Source organism: Ischnura elegans, chromosome 5, assembly GCF_921293095.1.
Source record: "Ischnura elegans chromosome 5, ioIscEleg1.1, whole genome shotgun sequence".
Taxonomy (NCBI): domain Eukaryota; kingdom Metazoa; phylum Arthropoda; class Insecta; order Odonata; family Coenagrionidae; genus Ischnura; species Ischnura elegans.
Window position 1 is genome coordinate 75,916,758 of NC_060250.1, and position 22,318 is coordinate 75,939,075.

A 22,318-nucleotide genomic window follows, 5' to 3' on the forward strand; every position below is an offset into this window, starting at 1 on the left:
CAACGGGGTCTGTATAACGCATTCTATACGTGTGGGGTAATTTCGCTAAATAATTATATTTTTGCCAATTTTTTCATCGGTCATCGACGACGGAATGCACGCAAGAGTCATCACACACCCTACTCAACTGTAAATTCACGGGTTCACGGGCGGTGGAGATGCTTGATTGCAGCCTTCTTCATGAGGAGATTCCAGCGACGGTCTTGGTTGTGGTGGCTTCACTTCTTGCTTCGGTCTTCGTCTCACCGATTCTCTCTCTCTCTGTGGTGGAAATACCCGTGGTGCCTTCTCCCCCCTACTCTACCCACCCCAGTGACCAGCCGTTTACCGGCGCCTATTGGGTCTCCCTATGATTTTTAACGATGACGATGAAAGGCACGCAAGGGTCATCACACACCCTACTCAACTGTAAGTTCACGGTTTCGCGGACTGTGGAGATCCTTGTTTGCAGCGTTCTTCATGAGGAGATTCCAGCGACGGTCTTGGTTGTGGTGGCGTCACTTCTTGCTTGGGTATTCGTCTCACCGATTCTCTCTCTCTCTCTCTCTGTGGTGGAAATACCCGTGGTGCCTTCTCCCCCCTACTCTACCCACCCCAGTGACCAGCCGTTTACCGGCGCCTATTGGATCTCCCTATGATATCTACCGATGACGATGGAAGGCACGCGAGGGTCATCACTCAGCCTACTCCACTGAATTCCTACGAAGTCACGGACGATAAAGATGATTGAGCAGATTATTCTTCAAATTTTACACCAAGGTTATCACAACGCAATTCTTGAATTTATCTTCAGAGTAGGAGATCTTCGAAAACTATATTCTTCACGTAAGCTACTCCATCAATTACTCTATTACATGGAACATGGACGACGATATCTTCGGGGCTTCGTACTCGACTCAATAAAACATAGAGCTGACCGTGAGTAAAACAGTCAGTTCTTAAATCAACTCCAACGTAGTCAATTGTTTGACCCTGACTCTTGTGACTGGTCATGCAATAGGCCAACGTCAAAGGAAATTGGCGGCGTCGCACACGAAGTGGTGACCCTTCCATAAATGGAAAGCTAAACGTTATCCGAGGAATTGCAATAGGTTGGTTGTTGCCGGGCTTCCTGACAGTTATGAGGCGGTTGCTGATCGCAGTCACGATCACTTTTGTACCGTTCACAAGTCCATCGCCGATATTTAAATTCCTCATTACAAGGCACACAGAGCCCACCTTAAGATGTAGTATGTGATCTGGTACACCACTTCCAGAAGCTTGATTTAATAGATGGACATCGATATCTAGCCCGTCGTTGTCTTCTTTGTCAACAGTGTCCGCACTCCTCAGTTCATGGATACGACCTGGAGATGAATGGAGAACTAGACGATTTATTTCATTGACATTGACGTTCAGAGTAGATAGAATAGCTCTTCTTGCACACAGCTCTGGATCTTTTACGACAGTCTCGGGAAAGACGAAAGACAGCAGTTCCTTTAGTGAAGCAACGGATCTAATTCCGCGCAGCGGAATCAAAGATAATTCTTTCCCAAACGAAAATGGGGGTATAGTTCCGTTGCCGACTCCAAGAAGGAAGTTGGAATAATACATGGAGGCACTCGTTCGTTGAGGTGTGGTGAGCGAGAATACCCGGAAAAATGACCACAGTGGTGATGAACGGAGGGAAACGCAGGTGACATCTCCTGGTGTGCGTGCATTCCGGACGACGGGAGCAATCTGCCTGAAATCTCCGGAGCTTATGAATATTTTTCCTCCAAATGGCTTGTTGGAATTCATTAGATCTCTCAGAGACCTATCAAGAATACCGAAAATGAATTTGTGTGCCATTGGTGCTTCGTCAAAAACGATGACTCGGGCTTTTCGGATGAGATCAGCGCGTTGCGAGCCGTTCGTTATGTTCCAAACGCCAGTGCCCTCTCTTAAATCCAATGGAAGTCCGAACATGCTGTGTGCGGTGGTTCCTCCAGGCATGTTTGCTGCTGCTATTCCAGAGCTTGCTACAGCGAGAGCCACCTGTCGATGGCTGCGTACGTATGCGAGGATCACGCGGATTAGAGCCGTTTTGCCATAACCTCCAGGCCCGTCGATGAAAATTACTTGATCCCTTCTTTCTTCTTTTTCGTACAGAATCTTGAAATATTCATAAATTCGTCGTTGATCTTCGGAGAGCTTCGGTTCCCATTCTTTGACGATGGCGGTCTGTTGGTCCATTCCGTAATTGTCAAGTTCTCTGTCCAGCTCGGTCGTGTTATCCTTCACGTATGGAAGACCGTGATCGGTCAAACATGATCCCTGCCGACGGAGACTTCGATCAATATCGATCAGGGCAAGTTTGTAGGCCCGTTCTGGGTTTTCACGGTGACGTTCCAATAAATCCTCGCAAATAGAGTCCTTAAAAGTCTCCCACAGAAGAGCAGCCGGAGCTCCCATGTTGCAAAGCAGCACGAACAAAGAGCGTAGTCTGTAGCCAACCATGAACGTTGATGCCTCCCGTATCACGTGGTTGTACTCTTCCTCGTCTTCTATTAGGCCCATTGTTCTCGCCAAATCCTGGAATGTGCGGCAATCGTTGCCACCACGCGATAAAAGATCTTCGTATCCTCGGCAATTGATAGACATGAGTAGTATCCTAAGATAGTATAGTTCGCCGCGATTAGGAGAAACCCAATGTATCCTACACACCTTATGACCACGCTGGCGAGACGTGATGAAATGCTGTCCGTCGGGGTGTTCGTATGCATTTTCGTTAGGACGTTTTGTGTGTACCACATAATTTTCATAAAAACTCTGGTACGTTAAATATTCAAATTCATGGTGATAAGGACGATCAAAATAGATGATGAGCTTCGAAGTTGCTCTTGATATCACTTCTGACTGGTCTGATGGGTGAGGTCTAAATACGATCGATTGTTTTCCTTGCAGATGAACAGGGAGACACTCGACTGTGGGCTCCGATTTAGATATCGGGAAGTCTAAGAGACGCCAGCATGCGTCGCTAGCACCCACCATCCTCTTTGTCACGTAATGTTCAACCTCATCCTCCTGTCTTCCCAGTGGAGTAACGGTGACGTTTTGTAACGATCCTCCTTTCATTAGGTACTTGAATAAGTATTTTATGACGCGACGGGTTGAGGAAATCTCCAGGTTGATGTGGGCTTCGTACTTCAAAAGCAAAGCCGGATTATACGGAACCACCCATCCGTCGTGCACGGCCAAATCTCCTTGTCTTGTCTTAATAACGCCTTCGTTCCGATAGTCACGCCTGTACTGCACGAAACCCCTATCATCGACGTGGGTGGTCTGACATGCAGGCTTGGGGTAAAATTTAGTGCAGTACCCCTTATCCGCGTCCCAGCAGGGGAATTCGGTGCGATAATCGCTGCCACATGGGCCGTGAACCATGTTCTTAAGGACTAAGTCTCTAAGTCTTCCTCCGGCCTCTAGTTCGGAGGGAATAGTAGCCCGAATGACGGAGTCAATTTCGTGGGCCTGGACTGGATCATCGCCGTCTATTTTGAATACGATATGTGCATGAGGTAGGCCCCGCATCTGCATTTCAATGACGTAAACGATGTACAGTGGTTTACCGAAAAATGCTCCACTACGAATATCCCTCATTAATTCTCCAAGCTTAATTTGGAAAATTCTGCAGGCAGTAGCCGGGTCACTGAGCCCGGTGCCATGAGGGCAAGCCTTTTTATTTTCAACCCAATTCGCGCTGTACGTGAATGTGAGGAAGAATGTCGGCGAACCCAAACGAGAGACGAGACCCATGGCGTTTTCGTAGTGAACTTTCATGTATCGCGGGCCTCCAGTGAAAGAACTAGGGAGGTACACTTTCCCTGGCTGGACTCCACCTTCTCCTTGGACGGTTTCATCACGATGTAAATCCTGCATGACTTGTCCAATTCTTTGCCTATTCCTCTCTGCTTCGACCAGCTCGTCCAGCGGCACTACCCGCAAGGCTGTTTCCGTATTTGACCTATGTTGAGAGAATCTTATAAATCGAAGACGTTCCTCTTCATATCTTGCAAACATTTCGACCTGCCAAGCCTGCGAAAGTCGTCCAGTGTGCGAAAATCGTGGGTCTGACAATAAAAGGCACCGTGAATAGGTAAACTGCGTTAGCTTTCTCCCGTGGTTGTCAATACGGCCAATATACCATCCAATTTCACCTTCAGGGTAAAGAAGGGGGTACTGAAATGGCTCCATTAGGGGGCTAAGCAAATCTATCGAAGACGGACGTTGTTCACTTCTCTTCCAGATGGTGAGCTGCCGAGGATGCGTTAGGGAATCATCATTGCTCAATACGGCGTGAACTTCTATTCCGGTATGTCTGTCACCAAGAGTTGGCCCATGCGTAGATCTACTGGTAACCTGAAAAGTTAAGTGAGCTTCAATGGATGGCTCATCACTCAGTTTTTTAAAGTCCTTTATGAATGGATTGCATCCTCTGAGAAATTCTTCGATCTCATTTATTATCCTTGGACTGAGAGATCTTCCCATGGCAATATTTATCCGTTCTTCTCCGTCGTCTATGTATAACCGGCAGCGGTTGACAAACTGGACGTTTCCATTTTTTGTCCTGAACTTCTGACCTGGTGCTTCCAGACTATGAACCTGGTGGTACATCTTCCCCTCGATCTTAAAGAAAGCTATTCCTGAAGGATGTCGGTATCCACCTGAAACTTCTAGGGCACAGAATGCGAAGAGATCGTTGTAAGCACGGGCACGTTTTAGGAAATCTTTATTCAAATAAAATGGTGCGGTAAGAGGAGGTAGTCGGAGCACGTTGTACGATCCCTGGCCGCAACACCATTTCTTCCTGTCCTTTTCTTCATCAAATAGCCGTGCTTGGCAATGAGGACATCTATATATTCCATCATCCCACAGACTAGATTTCTTCAAATTATAGGGATGGATGTCATGGAGAGCGTCTGCCTGCCAGTAAGCCATAGGCCCCATGCATACAATCTTTCTCGCAGTAGCAGAAGAAACGTGTCGCAAGTCTTTTCTTTCTGGATTTCTCTGTCTGAATTGTCTTGTTTTTTCCCGTGGCGCCAAAGGATTTCGTTCATTGTAGCGTCGCACTGATCCCCGATTAATCTCTGGTCGATCCTGGGTGTACCTCCTCACAGCTTCCTGATTCACTTCAGGATGAGCTGCAGTGTACCGCCTAACTGCTTCCCTGTTCACGTTCCTATGTTCTTGGCTGTATCGACGAACCGATTTTTTAATTATATCTGGGTTCTTGGCGGCATATTTTTTCTTCGATTCCCTTACCTGTTCTTCACGACTTGATAAAAGTGTTTTAGGACGACCTCGTTTCCTTTTCTTAGGTCTTCCTGCGCGATTTGTTTTCTCCGATGTTAATGATTCCAATCGAGAAAGGAGAACAACTGGCTTCATGAAGAGCAGCTTGGGGTCTACAGATATGCTGTTACGCGAGGTAGAGGTAGTTTGGCCGTATATAGTACTCTGAGAAGCGTGAAGAAGTAATTGATCCTCAAATTGCGAGACAGTGAGCCGAGTAACTGTGAATTGGCTAATCCTGCCATCCAACAACAGCAACCTGGCCAGTGACAAACAGCTGTCACATTGGAAGAGACGTGCTAAATTGTTATTTTTGTTTTCCAAGTCATGCCTACGCTCACAGTCTACGGCGTGCGAGTCAAAGAGAAATAGTTCATTATTTAGATTCCAGAACGAAATAGTCTTATGCTGTCCTGTGAACAAATATCCAACGTTCCTATTGAAAGTTGATAGCAACTCCTGTAAAACTTCTGAAAGTGATTTCACACAGTCATCAACATTAGCATCGTTCTGAGGGTACAATCCATAGTGTACTTCTGATACATCAATGTGCACGCGTCGTCCGAAAATGTCGAAATCCCTCGGTAGCTCTTCCGGGTATAGTAAACGTTCTTCACCGGATACTCTTGGATTTCTCACACTCTTATACAACCTATCTCCACTCAGTAAAATAGAATCAATGGAATGTGAGGTGAATATTCCATCAACAAACTTCCATGCTAGAGCGCAAGCCGAGTTCGCAACACATTGAACATTATTACTCCACCCAAACAACTGCTCGTTATCCTGGCTGAAAGACCCCGACGCTATGCAAACAAAGCCCTTGTCACCGGAATGCATTGCTAAAGATATTTATTCAAAAAATGAAAAATGAAAATAAAATACAAATAACAGTTTTACTATATTAAATAAAATGGAAGTAAAATATCAATAATGATATTGTTAAATACTTAAAAGTACTTAATAACTAAATATCAATTTGACAAATGTACCCTGTCAATTTTTATGAGGCAACCAAAAATATTGACAGGGTATAGTTTCAACGGCCGGAAACTATGTCCTGCCGAGTAGGATTAGCGTAAGAACGCCGGGTATAACTTACGGAATGCCCACTCAAAATCTTCTAAAGGTACGCTGAAATATAAGATAAGATGTGACAGTAGCACAATCAATAACTATAGAGGAATAAATGTCAAGTTTTTTTACAAAATAAAAGGTAATCGTGTTGCCGTTAGGAACCTTTCATTTCAAGAATAATGTACGTAAATTATTAGGCAGCATTATTCCAAAGAAATTTTAATATAGGTTATCCAAAGAACATCGTGCACGGGTAAAATTACTGTATTAAGACCAGTATATAAATGAGAGACACTTTTACAACGCCAATATTATCAGTTCATTTATTTTAAGCAATTTTGTTTTTCAATAGGACAACAATGTTTTGCATCGTATTCGATGTGAAACTGGTTTTAGTGATTGGTGAAGTTACAATTAATTTTCTTTTTTAATCCTCAATTAATTTATATTTTGAGAAGGTGCAGGGGCTATTAAAATGTTTGCAAGCCCTAAGTATAGTCACAGAGGCTGAGTTTACATAAATGAATGCGATAATATTAACTGAAGGAGTGGGAAAAAAAGGAGTCATGAAAATTTTACGAAGACGGAACAACCTGACCGACCAGACAATGAAAAAAAAGCTGATGTTGTAGGTCATTGTCTAAGGATGGCAAAGCGGATAGGAAGCCATAATCACAATTACAATACATTCTTAATAAATTAAGTTATCGTAAGAAATCACCCTGTGCATAGAGGAAACTGCACAATTATTCGCTCAATTTTTTTTATAGTAGCAAGTTTTAAAAATAATTTTATTATTGTTGAAAGTACCTTTTAGTACTTTAATATGACATTTAAAGTACTTCCATGTCCGATGAGACTGAAATAAGAAAAATATTTTACACTCGACTAAGAAACGGTAATTAAGTACTTCCATGCCCGATCAGGCTGAAATAGGAAAAATATTTTTCCATTCGACTAAGAAATGGTAATTAAAATGAACAGCCTGATTAATTTTTTGGCGCAATAAATTTTGGAACCCGTTGTATGTAGAAATTATCATTAAATTTTTGGGAAAATTAGCACTATGAAATGCGGAAATGGAAGAGCTAACACAAGGAAATGGAAGACAATCTTCGATCACCTTATGATGCCAAGAGGTCACGTACGAATGGATTAGCGACGACCATGTGAAGGTCTGCTACAGAGCTGTAAACGAAATAAGAGTAATGTGTAAAATTCAGATGGTGGTGTAAATATAAAATGCCCCTAAATGTGAAAACAACGCGATGGCACATGATAAAATTCATGCTAAAGAAAGTAAACAAGGGTTACCAAGATGGATCTGATCTCCCACGGCTTCAGTGCAATGATACTTCCTATGATCCATGCTGAAACCAGTACTGAGTCACATGAAAATGATGCACATAGAACAAAAATTCGACGTGACAAAAAAAACTAACTACATTTTTAAAACCAGCATGCCTACTAGACTCTGAAATAGATATTAATTCAACAGAAATAGCGTTGAAAATAGTTCCCTGGTGTAATAGTGGGTATAAGCTGATTATCCACAGGGTTAACATGGTTGCGTAGGTCGTGAGGAAAGTTGTACTACCGTAGAAAATAAATTATATGTGTTGGGGAACAACGTTAAGGCATACGGAACGTGTTAGCTATCAGAAGTAAACAAAGGATTAGAAGATGTAAGCAGGCAATGATGGAGAAATGGATTGGCAATGACTATTAGATGCGAAGTGGGAAAAGTAGTCTCAGTTATGAATGCTCTCCGCTGCGCCCTAATCAGCAAGTTATAAAGAATGTTGCGAAATAACTGTCTGAAATAAGAAGCTTTCAAATAATGTCAGATTTATTCAAGGCAAACATATTTATTTGTTAGCCTTACACGACCTTGTAAAAGCATAACGAAACGTTCTTTCTATGATAAAGAACGAACAAGTACTGAAGACTTCACCTGCGAAAGGTTAGCTGAACCGCGTGAAGGACGGCTGCGAACTTCGGCAGTTAATAACTTGTTTTAACACTCCATTCAATAAACAAATGTGCCCGTTTGTAATATTTTTGACGAAGTATTTATTTATGCTAAAAAATGTAATCAGTATCCTATGAAGAACACATTGAAATTTAAAAGGACACACTGAACATAGCATAACATGAGTCAATTTCGAGAGCTGCGTATTTTAATCGGGTAAATGGGGTGTGAACAATAACTGCAAGGCATATTTGCAGATATTCTGTCAAATGTGGCATATTATGTCAGTTATTATGTCGAGAGCGGCATGAAATGTGAAAGTGCAGTTTGGAACGGTAAGATGAATCGCGTAATGAACGATTGCAAACATTCAATGATAAAACATTCTTCAGCTTACTCTCCCCTTTCCATACATTATTGCGTCTATTATTTATCCACGATAAATATTTGATTAAGGTACGGTGAATTGGAAAATGCGATGCGATTTTCTATGAGTTTTCATTAATTTTTAAATGTTGAATATGGCATAAAATATCGCAGTCATAGTGTTTACGTCACAGATAAGGAAAAGGGGTTATTTACTATATAAAATTATTTAAAATATATTTCCCGCGTTATCGGACCATTTTGGAACGACAATGTCATCTTCAAAATATTAATTGACGCTACTGATAAGTAGGTCGAAGTTTCCCCCGGGAGCATGTGCAACTAACAAGAAGTAAAAAAAAGTGAAGATAATATTCTATGCCTTTATGGAAAGACGGAACAGATTTGAAAGGAATTAGCGCAGGTGGACTTTAACTGTTGTAGTTGTCGAAAGACTACGAGAAAGCAAGCAGGTGCATGATTGATACGCGTACGAAAGCTACCGAGAGCGAGAGAGTGATACATTGTAACGACCGCGGCCTGGTGTCGCGACGTACCTAATGTAAATTTTTAATCCCGCGAAGAGTCTGGTTTGAGAGGCGGAATCAATTACAGTCTATCAATATGGGATCCTTTGTGTTAAGTAAACATAAGTCAGAGGAATTGAGCAATAGAAAATAAACGAACACATATTCATTGTTATGGAATGACTTATAATGAGAAGATGTGTTTTGTAATAAAATTGAGACGTTATTTTAAGACACGGTTTGAATTATCTAGGTACCTAAAAAATCAAGCATGAACAGAATAAGTAAATGCAGTCGCGAGCGGTAAGACGAGTGACGTGATGGACGATTGCAAACAACCGATGACAAATAGTTTTTACCTTACTGCCACTTATATTATATTCGTGCGTCTAATATTAAACACTAAATACATTGAAAAAATACGGTGAAGTATCATGAAGTTTTCAAATGATGTCAGTTTCTTAATGTCAGATAATTATATTTAGTTTTATTCGAATAATTGGCGACGACGAAGCAATTTCAAGGAATGCAGTATAATAAGGAGTGTTGAAGAAAAGCAGGGAGAGATATCCGAAGTTCGGGAATATTACTTTACAAACCAGGCGATACAACGATAAATTTGACATTCTGAGGATGTTTAATTTTAATCACGGCAACCAACGGTGACGATAAACAAACTGTTGCCAACAGTCTGTCAGGAACATTGTAGGAATGAGTTATTTTTTCTTCTTTGTCTTGATATTAATAGTTCGCCGAAGGTTACAAAAAGCATTCTAAAAATTACAAAATATGACGTGAATCTAGGATCGCAGGTAAGATAAATAGCGTGTTGGACGATTGCGAACATCCATTTGGGAATAGTTCTTAAGCTTACCTTCCACTTAACTTATATTCTTGCGTCTTATGTTTATAAACGAAAAATTTAATAAAACCGCTCGTCGAACTGCAAGCGTAATTACGATTTTCCCTGAGCTTTCATTATTGCCTAAAAGTTTAATATGGCATAAAATATCGCAGGCATAATGCTTACGTCACGGCTAAGGGAAAGAGTTTATTTAATATACAACATCATTTAAAATATTTTTTCCGCCTTATCAGACGATTATGGAATGCCAATATCATCTGCGAAATAATAATTGACGTTACTGAGAAGCAGGAGGAAGGTTCCCCCTTGTAATGGGGAGCCATTGCAACCAACGCGAAGTAGCAATTAAAGCGAAGAAAGTATTGTATTTTTCCATGGCATGACGGAAAAATTTTAAAAAGGAATTAGCGCGAGTGGATTTTAAGTGTTGTTGTTGGCGCACGATTATGAGAAAGCAAGCAGGTGGATGAACTGCACGGGTCGCGAAACTCCCGAAACCGAGGGAGTGATTGATACATTGTGAACGTCAAAAATAAATGCAAGAAATTCAGGAAAAATAAGGACACCTTGAAGGATAACTAAGAAGGATAAGGGGGACAGTCCTAATTCACGCGTGCATGTTAAAAAAATCAACATCTTAATGCAGTTAATCGTTTTATATGTATTGGCGCAAATATTTCAAATTAAAAATAGGTTAAAATGATTTACCTGTAGTCGTGGTGTCCCACGATGTCCTCGCTTACACGATGGATTACTTTTTATGGGTCCCTCCGTAAGTCACAGGGTAAACAGACAGAAAAACCACAGTCATGAGCTCAGATCTCACATAGGTAAAAAGATCACCTGGTAAACATGAGCTCTGATAGTAGAATGACGAGAAGTTCAACGGTTTCTTGCAATGCGATGTGCTATTGTTGGCGTAGCCTCTGACGGTAGTGGATTTAATTCGTTGAAAGGGAAACAGCGCGCAAGAGATTGCCTAAATTACGTTAATGGGTTAATGAGGTAATTATCAAATCTATTACACATGTTGTGATAGGCAGGCTAATTTGAAAGATAGCCTCCGAAGTTGGCGAGTGTTAAATTGAAAACCAGGCGACACTCACAAAAAATTCAGGTAGATGAATACCACAGATTGGAATGCTCCTGAAAGCGATAGTGTTACATTGTAGCGACCGTATTCCGGCGTCATGACGTTATGCAATTTTTCAAATTATCCAACGAGGAGTCTGGTTTGAGAGGCGGAATCAATTACGGTCTATGGTAATGGCATCTTTTGAGCTAAGTAAATGTTAGTCTGTGGAAGTGAATGGGAAATAAATGAACATATGATCATTGTTATGGAATGACTTATAATGGGAAGAAGCGTTTTGTTATACAATGGAGATGTTATTTTGAGACACATAAGGAATTATGTAGTTAATAATACGCACAAGAACTGAATGAGAAAGTGTAATTGTGAACTGTAAGATGAATCGCATAACCTTTGATGAAGATTACCTTCCAACTAAACTGCTATCCTTGCGTCTCATATTTTTTCACCAAAGAAGACTGACCCGTGAGAATAATTAACCCAACACCTGCTCTATTCCCCTGCCAGAACGCTGTATCATAAATCCAAATGCTACTCAATAGAAAGTACTAATGGAACTCATGTAGTGAATAAGTTTTTTAATCGATCCCGGTTTTTAAACGCCGGCCAAGAACTGAACAGTCAGGCGCGTTTCCCTATTTTATAGGAGGAACCAAACGGATAAAGGTAAGGATCATGTCCTAATATTTTTATTAATCTCGCAAAAGAGGAAACTTGTATGAAACGATTTTGATATTACCCCATTTACTTTACATTGAAAATATATTTCGGCATTAAGATAAAACTAAGTTTTCCATGGAGACCAAAAGATAACAGAAATTTTATATCACCATTCACGTTCTATCCTAAAAATTTCAAACTGGTACTCTGAACAACAAAGGAGAAAATGAGACCCATCGATATTATTTCATTTCGATATATCTTCATAAGGAATCATTACTCATCAAAATAATTTACAGGTACGTATAGTACGTTGCTGTCGAAGCATATAATTAAAATTTTATCCCCGTAACTATGTAAATAAGTCTGAAAAAGAATTATATCGAATGCACCCTTGGATCGATTATTACTTCGCTTCTAATTATTCGATCCGCTTGATTTAACTTTTGTCAGATTGAGCACGTCAAATTTAGTATTACATTTGAATTTTGTACCCATACCTTGAATAACGAAAAAGTTATTAGCGAATAAAGCGTACCCAAGGAGATTGGTATCGATATAACTCACACATTAATCTATCAAGAGAATTGGTTATCATTGCAAAAGTTGTCCTTTTTGATAATAGTATTACCCTGAAAATTTCGTATGTCTAACTTGAACGGTTGCCAAGTTATTCAAGATCGTGTGCTTGTGAGGATATTTGTATAAAACGATTTTGATATACCCCCATTTACTTTACATTGAAAATATATTTCGGCATAAAGTTGAAACTATGGTTGCCATGGAGACCAAAAGATAACAGAAATCTTATATCACCAATCACGTACTATCCTAAAAATTTCGGACATCTACGGTCAATAACAAAGGAGAAAATGAGACCTATCGAAATTATTTCATTTCGATATATCTTCCAAAGGAATCATTACTCAACAAAATATTTTACATGTACGTATAGTACGTTGCTGTCCAAGCAAATAATTAAAAATTTTATCCCCGTAACTATGTAAACAAGTCTGAAAAAGACATATATCGAATGCACCATTGGATCGATTATAACTTCGCTTCTAATTATTCGATCCGCTTGATTTAACTTTTGTCAGATTTAGGACGTCAATTTTAGTATTACATTTGAATTTCGTATTCATACTTCGAATAACGAGAAAGTTATTAGCGAATAAAGCGTATCCAAGGAGATTGGTATCGATATAACTCTCACATGAATCGATCGAGTGGAATGGTTATCATTTCAAAAGTTGTCTTTTTTGATAATAGTATTACCCTGAAAATTTCATTCCTCTAACTTGAACGGTTGCCAAGTTATTCAAGATCGTGTGCTTCACAAAACAATGGCGACAATGATTTTCTCACGTGCAGGATATTTTTCGGAATTTTATTATGAATTAACCAAGAGGGTTATCGGAAAAACAGGGTAGGGCGTGAGGGTACGGAGTACCCTCTAAGGGTTTTCACGGAGATTCCAAATTTTCATATGCCGAAGTCTCAAAGCCGAAATCCGAAATTTAATATTCGTCTCCTCGACAATGGAAAATCGAAAATCGTTTATTCCTCGGAATTCTTTCGACTTGTGAATATTCCAAGATAGCCAAAAAATCAAGCAAAAAATCTAGTATCTTGCGTTTCAAGAAATTTGTCCTACGATTATTGCAAGTTGGTCAAAAAAAATTCCAAAGATAGGCCCGTAAGAAAAGCATAGGAAATTTTCAAAAAATCATAAAAAATACTTTTTATCAAAATATCGCAATGGCAATCACATCGAAAAATTGAACAAAAAATCTAGTTTTCGTCACAGGAATCTCATATTCCTGAAACATTAACAAATACGGAATAATTGGGAAAAAGTTTTAGTCCCATAAGGCTCCCATGTTAATTCAAGTCGATATATCTCGAAAACTAATCGACTTTTTCGAGTTTTCGGAATTTTCCTCCCGATGAATATTTTTTCTCCACCTGTGCAACAAATTTCAGCTCTCCAGCTTTTCTGGAAGTGGTCGGGAATTAGTATACATGAGTGAGTGAGTGGTTACACATGCGATGTTATATATAAGGAGAAGACTCGCTGTAGCTCGCTAGGGGGCTCCGCCCCCTTAGAACCCCCGGATCCGGCTTTGCCGTCTATTTTTTTGTGTCTAGAAAATTTTTTATTCCAATCATCTGACCGCAAATGGTGAACGAAAACGAACCCTCGGCTACGCCACGATCGTCTTCGGCGTCGCAATTTTCGTAATGGCCTAGTTATGCGTCGAAGCTCTGTGCACTAAGTCCTAAACATCCATTTTCCGTCCAGGGAAAATGGTAGCACCCGTTGTAGCCACCTTCGTAAGGACTCGTTCGCCGAAAGTACTATATATGTTTTGTGAATCTTTTATAAATCGAAATTATGTGATTTTTGGCATTGTTTAACATTTATCTCTTTAACAGGAGGGTATGAAAACAATCTGTTGCCATTAATCAGTTGATGACATTGACAGTATATATAGTAATCATTTTCATTATTCAACCCACGAAACTAAGTCAAGGGCAATGAAACGTATTATATTTTTCCATAAAATGTATTCACAGACGGATTTTCTGCTGGCTTCGCAGAAACACCCATTGGAAGCTCCGTTCCCAAAATTACCGGGTTCGGGAATGGGGGGAGGGGAGGAAAACGAACCCTCTTCTACGCTACGGTCTGCTTCGCCGGCATATTCTTCGGAACGGCTTTGTCGTTCCTCGAAGCTTTGTGCACAAAGTCCTCGGGGCCGTCTTCGCCGTCTAGTGAGGAAGGATAGCGCACACCGCACTCACCTTCTCCAGCACATTCCTCGGAACGGTTTGATGTTCCTCGTAGCTCAGTCCATATAGTTCTAGGTGTCGGCTTCAGCGGCCAATGGGAAAGATAGCACCCGCCACGTTCGTCGTCGCCAGTGAACTCCACGTAACGGCTTCGCCGTTCCTAGAAGCTCCGCTCTTAAATTTCCAGTGACCAGAGGGGATGGGAGGACCCCGCGGCCAAGTTCACTCTTTTCCGAAATGGAATGCATAATTTATTGTAAATGCAAACTTCATAAGAAATCGGTCGTAAGGTCAGCTTCCATCTTTAACTTAGAATCCCCTGATTCGGCTTCACTGTCTTAGAATGTGGTTGTCCAAAGAATTTCTATCAGAAAATTCTGACCAAAAAGTGATATGGGCCGGCTTTGCCGGCCAGGGGGTAAAGAAGCGGACCCCTGGCTGCTCCACCACCAGCATCGTCGGCAAAGTCTTCGGAACGTTATCGCCCATCCTCCTACCGCTGCCCACAAAGCCCTCCGGGGCAAAAGGGATCGAACCCCTAGAAGCCCCTTTGCGGCCACCTTGGTTCGCCGCCCCCTCGACCGCTTCGCCGTTCCCTGCCGCGGACGGTCGGAGGGAAGAATCACTAACCGCGGCTACGCCCATCCTCGTTTCAGAGATAGCATCGCCGCCCATGGGCAAGGGAATCCCCCGAAGCTGCGCTGCTCAGACCTCTGGACGGCGTCGCCGTTCCTCGTAGGCTGCACCACGCCGCCCGGAGATAAAGGAGTCTTACCGCGGGTGCCACGCTCATTCCTCGGGACGGCGTCGTAGTTCCTCGTTGAGAGGCGGCTTTGTCACCTCTCAACGAGGTTAAGGTCAGGTTAAGTGTGCCCCCCGGGGGTACCCCGCTTCAAACTCGTAACTGTTTCGCCGTTATTCGTTAAGGTGCGGCTTCACCGCCCAGGGGTGTTAGAAGCCTGAAAGTTCAATGGGCGGCTTCACAGTATATAGTAAAGGGCGGCTCTGCCGCCCGAGGGTTACTGACGCCCCCGCGCCTACGCCAGTTAGTCCTCGTAACGGCCGTCGCCGTCTAATTTTGTGGGTGTTTGAAGAATTTTATAAGAGTAATCTGACCGCGAAGTGCTTGTACAGAGGGGAGGGAAGCGGACCCTTGGATGCGTCACGACCGCCATTCCCGGTTAACTCCTCGTAACAGCTTTGCTGTTCATCGAACGTCTGCCCACTAAGTCTCCGGGGACTCTAGGGCTCGAACCCACTTCGCGGCCAGCTTGGTCGGTCGCCTCCCCGAGCCGCTTCGCCGTTCCCTGCCGCGGTCGGTGGGAGGGGAGAGTCGCTACCCGCGGTTGTACCGCGGCTTCGCCGATCCTCGTTTCAGGGATAGCTTCGCTGCCCAGGGACAAGGGAGTCCCCTAGAGCTACAATACACAGACCTCAACACAGCGTGGTCATTCCTTGTTGGGGGCGCCACGCGCCACGATTAAGGGAGTCCTACCGCGGCTGCCGCTCTCATTCCTCGGAATAGCTTTGCCGTTCCTCGTTAAGCGGTGGCTTCGCCGCCAAGGGGAAGAGTATGCCCCCCCAGGGGTACTCCCCTCAGTCCTCGGAGAGGCATCGACTTTGCCATTCCTCTACAGGGGTTGGCTTTGCCGCCTAGAGGGCAGTGACAGTTCAGAATAGTTCAGAACTGAAAAGGGGGTGGAGGAAGCCACCAGCGGCTGCGCCGCTTGTTCCTTGGGTCGGCTTTACCGTTTCTAGTAAAGGGCGGCATCGCCGCCAAAGGGTTACTTACGCCCCCTAGCTTCGCCAGTTAGTTGAAGGGCGGCTTCGCCGCCTCGGTGGTGAGGAGCCCCCCCCGCTGCTGCTCCACTTAGCCCCCATTACGGGTCTCCTCCTCCGAGGGGGGCTCCAGTTGGATGCAGGGGTTTTAATGTGTGTGATTCATGAGGTCAACGATAATCCACATTGATTCTGTAGTGGTGATTGAAAAGGGTAGGGCATTGCGACGTAATTGCGGCGACCAGTACCCATAAAAGAAAACCTAATGACAAATTTCAATTTTTAGGTTTGTGTAATTGGGGAGGTTTAAAAAAAATACTGTGGGTGTCATATTTGTTTTCAACCAAGGGTCACAAATTGATCTCATTAATTCCGTGCCGATAGTCGTAGGGATCCGGAACAGTGGCGGAATTCTGACGATAAATACCCAAATAGGTGACCTTTCAGAAAATAATATTTAGGGAAGTTTCAAGGGGTTGTCGGGGGTTTTAATAACTCATAGGGTTGGGGAACACGGGCTGAATGGTGACGAAAACTACCCGGAAAGCCGACTTTAAAAAATTTAATTTTTCTGGGAGGTTCCAGAATGTGATCGGGGGTTTTCAGGTTTTATCCCGTATGGTTTACGGTGGCCCGCCATTAGCAAATATTCCAAATCTAGGGCTATGAGGGGACGGGCAGTACGGCGTTATATCGGCCAGAAAGTCCCAAAATGGAGAGTTAATGTCGCATATTACATTTTTGAGGGGTTTCAGGGGGATGCCTGGGGTTTATATGGGTGTACTGCTAGTTGTCACTAGTCGTTCACATGAATTCCGTAGGGATGAGTCGTGAGGGTAGGAATCAGCGGTGGAATTGTGACAAAAAGTACCCAAAAAGTAGACTTCCAAATACAAAACTCAATTTTTTTGGAGGTGTATTGGGATAAATAGGTTTCCACTGCCAGTGATCACCAATCGTGAACATCATTTCCGTGGCGATGAGTGGTAGGGGTTGGAAAAGCTGCGGAATCGTGACGATAAGTACCCGAATAGGAGACTTATATGCATGATTTAATTTTTGAGGGTGTTTCAGCGGGTTTGAAGATGACGGTATTATATGGTCCCATTTATTTACTATCATATCTAACTGAGGTCACCCCTATGACATCCATATTTTGAGAGTAATACAGTAAAAAGTGAGACAGTCGCGGGAAACAAATGAGTAGTGTCCACACTTTTTTCCATATTTTAACTTTTTCTGAGTAATCAACGACGTTGAAAGAAACTTAACTTCTATTCGTATAACATGTTATTAGCATATATAAATATCATTTTCGTTATCCTACACCTGATATTACGTCACGGGGATTAGGAGTTATGAAAGTTTTCCAGTAAAGAGGTGTTCATTGGTTTCTCATTGACCTTCTTGCGCTCACGAATCCTTGGAATGTGCCATGAGTCATTTAAATAAGAAATAAATGTAATTTTAATGTTTATTGCCTTCAGACGTCTTTGCTTTTCGGTATTATGATTACTGATAATGGTCTCATTAAGTCAAGCCACGTATCATTTGAAAGAAAAAGAATTGCACTTTCTTATTCCTGCAGTTCCATTTCGTTTTATACCTTATTTACACTGAATTTATAAATAAATATCCAAACAAGGTTCAATTTGAGCGTTTTTTGCTTACTGTCCCCTTGACGACCATCAATACTGTTTATGCCGTTTTAATCATCTTTATATCACACTAAATTATAAATGGCATGTTCCAAATATTGGAAAACTTTGTTTTTCACATACACACAATTTTACGTTACACGTTTTATCACATGGTAAACCATTCAGTTTGTTTGTGTTGGCTAAGGATGGATTTACTATAAATACCGTACACTTCATCGCACTAATAGAGAAAAATTTCGGGCAGGTAATGTCCCATGAGTCAATTCCATAAGAAATACATGTAAATTAAATTTTTAATGCCTACAAACGTATTTGTATTTGCATATTAAATTTAGTGTTAATAGTCACATTAAACTAAGCCACATGTCATTTGAAAGAAAAAGAATTGCACTTTCTTATTCCTGCAGTACCATTTCCTTTTCTATCTGATTTACACTTAATTTAGAAATAAACATCCAATAAATGTTCAATTTTATCGTGTTTCGCTTACTGTCCCCTTGACGACCGTCAATATTGTTTATATGCCGTTTGAAATATCTTTCTATCACACTAAATTATAAATGGCATGTTCCAAGGAGATGTATTACTACCACTTTCTAGCGAAACTAAAATCTGCTCTAGAAAAATTTTCCCTTATATTTGATAAAACAAATAATGCACTGTTAAAAATCTTACGAACCTATCCCTATCCCCTTATTCCCTGTCCAGTATAATTATGCCATGACTCTTTTAATCTGTAAAACGTGATCAACTAATCTGCCTGCAACATAACTAATCGAAACGCCCAGGAGACAGCTGCAAAGCTGGGAACTGCGGAAAACAATAACGAGAAAAATACTTGGACTTGGACCTACTACTACCACGAATCCATATTATTCCGACAGATATGCCAATTGAATAAACACGGGTTCAATTTCTAATTAAATTGGCAATCGCAATGTAAATAAATCTGAAGGAATCTATGGAATGCACACTTTGATCGTTAATTACTTCGACTATATTCAGGTGAGAGGTGGCAATAGGAACGCGAAAAATCCAGACAGAAATTTAAACCTTAAAAATTTTAATTCAAAACCATTTTCATAACCGTAATTTGAAATATTGTGGTCCACTTTGGTTGTTCGGCATTGTTGTCTCTATCATTATCCATAAAAATTTAAATTCCAAAACATATACATATCTGAAAGAGCAGTGTTAGTTAGACCAAACCCGCAACCACTCACTGAAGATTTTTTCAAAAACATTTTTCAAATAAATTTACATTCAAAACCACATTCACCACTGCTGCGCGGGATATTGTACCAGGAAAGCAAAGCAATATACAAGGGTGCGACAACCAGGAGGGCTTTTTTATCTACAACATTAACAATAACAATTTTAATTCAAAATCATTTTCATCACCGTAACGCGGATTATTGTGGTCCAAATTGGTCGTTTGGACTTTCTGTTATGTAGTAATGCGTGCAATAAATACGCAGTTATTCCGGTTGGAATAATAAATAGAATGCATATAGCATTGAAATCAGTGTGTTATTTAACTACTTAATTTGAATTAAGTCATTTAAACTCCCCTCGAAAAGTTATATCGCTACTTCAAAACCGCTTTCACTTCCACTCCATGGTAAAAATCGAGCGCTTGCCTGAGAGTAGAGGTAGAGTCAACGGAGAGCTCCATACATTTCATGTGTCTTCATTGATAATCGGTTCACTCTCCGAAATTCCTGTACCCCAAACACTCGTCCCTAACTCCTACGCGTGAGTGCACGGAGGGTACCTCTCAGCACCGCTGACGCTATCCAGATTGGCAGTTTTGCATTGTTGCTATGAAGTAAGGCGTTACATAAATAAACAGTTATTCGGGACGGGACAACAATAGAGTGCACATTGCATTGAATTCAGTGTGTTATTTAGCTCTTTTATTTTAATTGAATGATTAAAACTCCCCTAAGATCTCTGAAGTATATATTAGGAGAATATATTGAAAACAGTACATTGTTGCATTCATATCTTTCCTTGTTCAGCATATCTTTCGATCTAATCTTTCATTTGCCGAGATTCATCATATTTATTAATCGCATGATTTATGGCAGGGGATAGCTAGGAATTAAGGCTAGGGGGGGTTTCAGGCACAGTTTATGCTGGGGGGCTTGGTGGTATTGCATACCCGCAGGGTTAGCGGGAGGTGCGTAGGCCTTCCGGCCGCCTCCGCCGGAAAAAATTAAGATAAATGGTTCGAATTGGCGATTTTTACGCCCTTCCGAGGGATAGTTTCTTATTTGTCACACTATTCTATCAGCAATATTAATCCAATTAAGTAAAATAGATTAAACTTAAACATTTCTGTGAGCTCCGGGGTGGGGGATGTTATCCCCCAAAACCACCTCGCTGCGCCTCTGATCGGTGGCACTCCTTGGCAGTGGTATACTGCACTTAATATGCATAAAATAGTATTAGGTACAGTAGTCCATATTTATTCTATAGTGATTATTGGAAAGGGTAGGGCTATGCAGCGTAATGTCGTTGATAAGTACACATAAAAGAAGACCTAATGGCAAATTTCATTTTTATGTTGGGTTTCAACGGAATACCGGGGGTTTTATATTTGTGATCAACCACTGGTCACCAATCGTTCTCATATATTCCGTGCCGATAAGTCGTAGGGATCTGGAACAGTGGGGGAATTCTGACGATAAATACCGAAATAGGCGAGCTTTCAGAAAATAATCTTTTTGGGAAGTTTCACGGGGTTATCGTGGGTTCTAATAACTCGAAGGTTTGAGGAACACGGCCTGAATGGTGACGAAAACTACCCGGAAAGAAGAACTTAATAAATTTTATTTTTCTGGAAGGTCCCGGAGGTGATCGAGTGTTTTCAATTTTTTTTTCCCGCATGGTTTACAGTGGCCCGCTTTTAGCAAATATACCATATCTAGAGCTGTGAGGGGACGGGAAATGCGGCGTAATAACGGCCAGAATGTCCTAAAAAGGAGAGTAAACATCACATTTTACATTTTTGAGAATTTCAGGGGGATACCTGGGGTTTATATGGGTGTACTGCTTGCGGTCACCAGTATTTCACGTGACCTCCGTAGGGATGATTCGTGGGGGTAGGGATCAGCGGTGAAATTGTGACGAAAAGTACCCAAAAAGTAGACTTCAAAATGAAAAATTCAACTTTTTTCGGGGTGTATTGGGGAAACGGGGTCACCAATCGTCCACATAATTTCCGTGACATGGTAGGGGTTGGAAAATTGGGGTAATTGTAACGAAAAGTACCCGAAAAGGAGACATATATGCATGATTTAATTTTTGTTGGTGTTTCCGGGGTTCGAAGATATATGGTCACATTTATTTACTATCATATGTAAGAGAGGATGCCCATATGGCATTCATATTTTGAGAGTAATACAGTAAAAAGTAAGACATTCCCGGGAAACAAATGAGTAGTGTCCACCATTTTTATTTTTTCGCGGATATATCGAATGAAATATTTCTGAAACGATTGCCTTTCCTAAAATCATATGCATAGTTGTATATTATTGAAGAGTTTTAACTATATAGCCAGGAATAAGTTCAGGAAATCTTGTGTTAATCCTTTGTAAATCGTAATTTTCTGTGATTTTCGGAATATTTTAATTTTTTCTGAGTAATCAACGACGTTGAAAGAAACTGTTAACTTCATTTCGTAGAACATGTTATGAGTAAATATCATTTTCGTTATCCTTCACCTGAGATTACGTAACGGGGATCGGGAGTTATGATAAAGAAGAGTTGATTGGTTTCTTATTGAGCTTCTTGGGCTCATGAGTCCCTGGAATGTGCCATGAGTCATTTCCATAAGAAATACATGTAAATTAAATTTTTAATGCCTGCAGACGTTTTTGTGTTTGCACATTAAAATTAGTGGAAATGGTCACATTAAGTTAAGCCACATATCATTCGAAAGGAAAAGAATTGCACCTTCTTAATGCTGCAGATCCACTTCGTTTTATACCTGATTTACACTGAATTTAGAAATAAACATCCAAAAAAGGTTCAAGTTTAGCGTGTTTCGCTTACTGTCCCCTTGACGACCGTCAATATTGTTTATGCCGTTTGAAATATCTTTCTATCACACAAAATTATAAATGGCATGTCCCAAGGAAATATATTACTACCACGAATCCCTATTATTCCGACAGATGTGCCAATTGAATACATACGGGT

General features: G+C 41.3%; 1 protein-coding gene across 1 annotated transcript; it reads right to left on the minus strand.

The window, feature by feature from the left end:
- Positions 1–789: 789 nt before the first annotated feature.
- LOC124159721 lies at positions 790–6,156 on the minus strand. The gene has a single exon (XM_046535632.1). It carries the CDS (start codon positions 6,154–6,156, stop codon positions 790–792), a length of 5,367 nt encoding a protein of 1,788 aa, XP_046391588.1.
- Positions 6,157–22,318: the final 16,162 nt, after the last annotated feature.

Coding starts and splice junctions, on each gene's coding strand:
- LOC124159721 (XM_046535632.1), bottom strand. CDS start 6,156: ATGCATTCCGGTGACAAGGGCTTTGTTTGCATAGCGTCGGGGTCTTTC.